The sequence below is a fragment of the Humulus lupulus genome, chromosome 1, assembly GCF_963169125.1.
Source record: "Humulus lupulus chromosome 1, drHumLupu1.1, whole genome shotgun sequence".
In the NCBI taxonomy this organism is placed as follows: Eukaryota; Viridiplantae; Streptophyta; class Magnoliopsida; order Rosales; family Cannabaceae; genus Humulus; species Humulus lupulus.
In genome coordinates, this window is record NC_084793.1 from 63,792,271 (window position 1) to 63,796,974 (window position 4,704).

The following is a 4,704-nucleotide window of genomic DNA, read 5'->3' on the forward strand; positions in this document are numbered from 1 at the left end:
TAATATAATATTAATATTATAGGTGGATTTTAAATTTTAGTTTGTTGTTATTCTTTTTTAAAAAAAATAAAAAAATTTGTTTCTAATTCACAGTAGATTATTTATGTTATATATTTAATATGATATTATTATAATACCTAAAGTTTAAATTTAAGTTTATTTAAATTTTATTTAAGTTGTATAAGGTATGATTTTATTATTTTTAAATAATTATTATTGTAAAATATCTTAAAAATATTTAAATTTAATTTAAATTTAAATCATATTTATAAATTAGAGTTAAATATAAAAATATTATGTTATAAATAAGAATCCATTAAAAGTTAAGGAAAGGAAATAAAAACATTTAAAACGAGAAAAATGATAAGAATGCCCAACTATATTTCCACGCTTATTTCTTATTTTAATGATGAAAATATTTTTCCAGGTTTATTTTATTAATTCATCAGGTTTCATGCGTACCAAAGAGGCCATTGTTGTCGGTCAAATAATATTGTCACTCAAAGGTATTGGCAGTACTCTAATTATTTATATATATATAGTAACAGCTAGCTGAGCATTATACAAAGGACATTAAAAAATTAAAAGAAAAAAAATAAGAATTAATCCCAGCATTCTCGTTGCAGAGTTGTTTATATTTCTAATACAAACATTTATATATTTAATTTTCAAAAAGAAGAAATGAAAAAAAATATATTCAATTAGCAAGCCACGAGATTTTCATGTCGTGACGAATCCAACAAAGCGCTACGAATCATAGAAAAGGACTATTTATTACCTATATTGACTTCTGCTTTTCATTCATACATGTATATATATATAGCTATATAACCAGAAGGCAAAACTCCACACCACATACAAAAATATCATGGCTGAAATACCAGGAGACCATCGTAATGAACTAACATGGAAACTAGAGGAGGAAGAAGAAAAGCGAGCAAGAGTAGATATCTATAAATATATATTCGGGTTTGTAGAAATGGCTGTAGTGAAATGTGCCATTGAGCTTGGAATAGCTGACACCATCGAAAGTCATGGACACCCCATGTCTCTCTCGGAGTTATCATCAGCCTTAGGCTGTGCTCCTCATACCCTTCACCGCATCATGAGATTTTTGGTGAATCGCCTAATTTTCAAAGAGGTCAGAAACAATGTCGTTGAGCTTGAAGGTTGTTTGTACTCACAAACAGCCCTCTCACGCCTTCTCGTGAAGTCCGGAGATAGAAGCATGGCGTCGTTTGTATTGTTGGAGAGCAGCAATCCTATGCTGGCGCCGTGGCACTGCCTGAGCGCCCGTGTCAAGGCAGAAGTAACTGAATCTTTGACACCATTTGAGGCAGCGAATGGCAAGGATGTATGGAGCTATGCGGCAGCCAATCCTGGCCACAGCCAGCTCATCAATGAAGCAATGGCCAGCAATGCGAGAGTTACGGTAGCTGCAATATTAGACTGTTGTTTGGACGTGTTTGATGGTATCGGTACCATCGTCGACGTTGGCGGAGGCAATGGAACCACTATGCAACTGTTAGTTAAGGGTTGTCCTTGGATTCAAGGCATCAACTTTGATCTTCCCCACGTTGTGTCTGTTGCGCTAAAATCTGACAGAGTTGTCCATGTTGGTGGTGACATGTTTGATTCTGTTCCTAAAGCTGATGCTGCTTTTCTCATGGTACGTATACATATTAGTATATGAACACACACACACACATATATATATACACAAATCATACATATAGCATAAAACAATTCTGTGTCGTGAGTCTCAGATGGAACTTCATGCTAATTTAGATAGACATGTCAAATATATAGTTCCTACAACTTTGTTACATGAAATAAATTTTTTTTTTTCAGTGATTGAGCATTTTTCTCATAATGGATTGCAATATGTGCAGTGGGTTCTCCATGACTGGGGAGACGAAGAGTGTATCCAAATACTCAAGAAGTGTAGGGAAGCTATTCCGGACAAAGGGAAGGTGATCATTGTAGAATCTGTGCTTGAAAATAAAAAGCATGATGCTACTATAGAAGAGCTACAGCTAAAAGATGTGGGTTTGTTTCTTGATATGGTGATGATGGCTCATACTAATAAAGGCAAAGAAAGGACCTTGGAGGAATGGGCTTACGTTCTTGGCCAAGCAGGTTTCACACGATACAAAGTCAAATCTATTAATGGTGCCATCTCCTTTGTTATCGAGGCTTTTCTGGCCTAACTAATAATTCGGCTCTCTTATATGTATTTATACATATTAAGATAATTTAGTCGTTTGGTATGTGTGTTTCAATAAAGTATAATTTTGTACCCACTATTACCAATAGTCCATTATATTTATACCCAAAAATATATATAGGAAAGACATTAATTAGAAAAGGATTATAGGGACAAAGATATCAAATATTTTCAAATACTTTTATACCAATTTTTTTTTTCAGCCGCAAATATACCAAATTTTTATTAATACTTTCATTTAAGTATCAATTCTTTTATTTTGACAGCAATAATACAAAATATTTATTAATATTGTACTTAAGTATCAAATCTTTTTAAATAATTTTTTGTTATAAATAAAACTAATTTTATATATTGTATAATAACTATGTAAGGAATATATTTGTGGCAATAATACTAAATTTCTACTAATAATGATACTTAAGTATAAATTCAATTTTTTTCTAAATTTTTATATTTCTTTCATTTTTATTAGTTTCTTTTATACGCATTTATAAATAAAAATTAATTTTATATACTTTTTCAAAATAATTTAAGGAATAATTACAATAATAATACTACATTTCTACTAATATTTACCCATAGATATAAATTCAATTTTTTTATTCTTTCTATTTTTTCGGTTTAAGTTTTTATATTTTAATAATTTAAAATTAATTTTATACATTTTAAAAATTATTCAAGGAATATTTCAAATAAATATCTTATAAAATTAGAAAATATTTAGTTTTATTTTTTTGTGACAAAAAAATTTATACTTAATTGCAACTATTAATAAAGATTTAGTATTATTGCCGCCAAAATAAAAGAATTGATACTTAAATGAAAATATAAACAAAGATTTGGTATTTTTTCCGGCGAAAAAAAAGACTTGATATATAAGTGAAAGTATATGAAAATATTTGATATTTTTGCCGCCACTATCCAATTAATAAATAATAATTTTAAAAATTATTTTTAACATTTTTTTGACATTCTTCGAATTCTTTTTTGTTAATTTCAATAATTTTATTTTGTCTTGTTTTTATTTTATTGAATTGATATAAAATGGTAGTACAAACTTGATCATATTGCCCTCAATTTCAAGTTATTAAAAAATTAAAATTAATTTGAAAATATGTCCTAGCATGTGGCATATTTTAGTTGGTCTAGTTTATATATTTTCAAAAAATAATTTTATAAAAACAAAATTAATTAAAATGAATTTAAAAAAAAAAAAAGCATCTTTATTCTTTTCTCCAATATTTCTACTTCCTTCTTTCCTTCTTCCCCTAATTTTGTTCACCATTTTCGGCCTTACATTTAAATCTAGAAAATATTAAACCCAATAACATCTAGAAAAATCAAACTCACACTACAACCTGCAAAATTGAACCCAAAAAGTCTAACAATACTAGCAAATTCACAATAACAACAAAAATAATTAACAAAAATTGATTTGGGGGTTTTGGTTGGGTCATGACTTATTGCTCATTTCAACGACATAATTTTATTTTAGACGGTTTCACTATCTCTAAACATAGATAATATAACAAATCAACAAAAAATTCAAATAGAGAATCCTAAAAAAATTAAAGCAAAAAATAATCTAAAACTGAGAAACTCAAACCCAAAACTTTATACACAAACTCAAAAATTGAAATAGAGAAATAAAAAAATAAAAAATTCAAACCCTGAAAGTCATCTCATTGCCTTCTTCTTCCCCGACGTAGGTGTGAGAGCTGCCCAAGACCCTAAGAACCATCAAGACCTAGATATGGTTTCATCATTTTCTTCTTCTCCAATACAGTTGTATGAACTTCCATCAAAGCTTTACCATAGTTTCCCGTTCATGCCACACTTAAGGTGTTGGTTTTTGATCATGTGATGGACTCTGCAGTAGAAACATGTGATAATATTTCAATGCAATAATAACAATTATTAACGCATAAGAATGAATCACTCTAGGAGCCATAACTACAATGGGATCCTTCTCATGCGACATGAATCTAAATAAAATGAAAATTACAAATACCTTTTCAATATGTAGAATACATGTAGATCAAATAGCATATTAGCCACCTAACCCACCATCTTCCATACTATGACTCGCACGAAGAGAAGGAGACAGGTAGATGTATATGCTATTTTGGTAGGATACACAAGAACACACTTTTTTTTTTTTATCTCAACACATGAGAGAGTGTTCTCCTCACAATTCAGAGAGAACAAAGTTCTGTATTTTTCTCTATTGGGAAATAACGTTAAAAAATGCATCTAACGTAGTCTCTTTCTCAAGATGTTATATTCTATTAATATAACAATAAAAATAAGGCCTAACCCTATTCTCACTGGGCCTCTAAATGGGTCACAGACCGTTTGAACTGCGGTTGGCGCCAACAACAGGGGTTTGGGCCCTGCGGTATTTTATCTCTATAAATTGTTAATTGTTGCGCATGTATTATATTATTTTATGCAGTATACAATTATACTACAAA

The 4,704-nt window shown here is 29.7% G+C and overlaps 1 protein-coding gene across 1 annotated transcript; it reads left to right on the forward strand.

Annotated features, from left to right (window-relative positions):
* The first annotated feature begins 864 nt into the window (after nucleotides 1-864).
* Nucleotides 865-2,262, forward strand: LOC133787960 (acetylserotonin O-methyltransferase-like). The gene is made up of 2 exons (XM_062225588.1): nucleotides 865-1,669; nucleotides 1,893-2,262. Exons 1-2 carry the CDS (start codon nucleotides 869-871, stop codon nucleotides 2,208-2,210), a joined length of 1,119 nt encoding a protein of 372 aa, XP_062081572.1. The 5' UTR covers nucleotides 865-868; the 3' UTR covers nucleotides 2,211-2,262.
* The last annotated feature ends 2,442 nt before the right edge of the window (nucleotides 2,263-4,704 follow it).

Excerpts from the sequence above, each read along its gene's own strand:
- LOC133787960 (XM_062225588.1), top strand. The coding sequence starts at position 869 with ATGGCTGAAATACCAGGAGACCATCGTAATGAACTAACATGGAAACTA. Across the intron at positions 1,670-1,892 it reads CTGATGCTGCTTTTCTCATG|TGGGTTCTCCATGACTGGGG; the intron begins GTACGTATACAT and ends CAATATGTGCAG.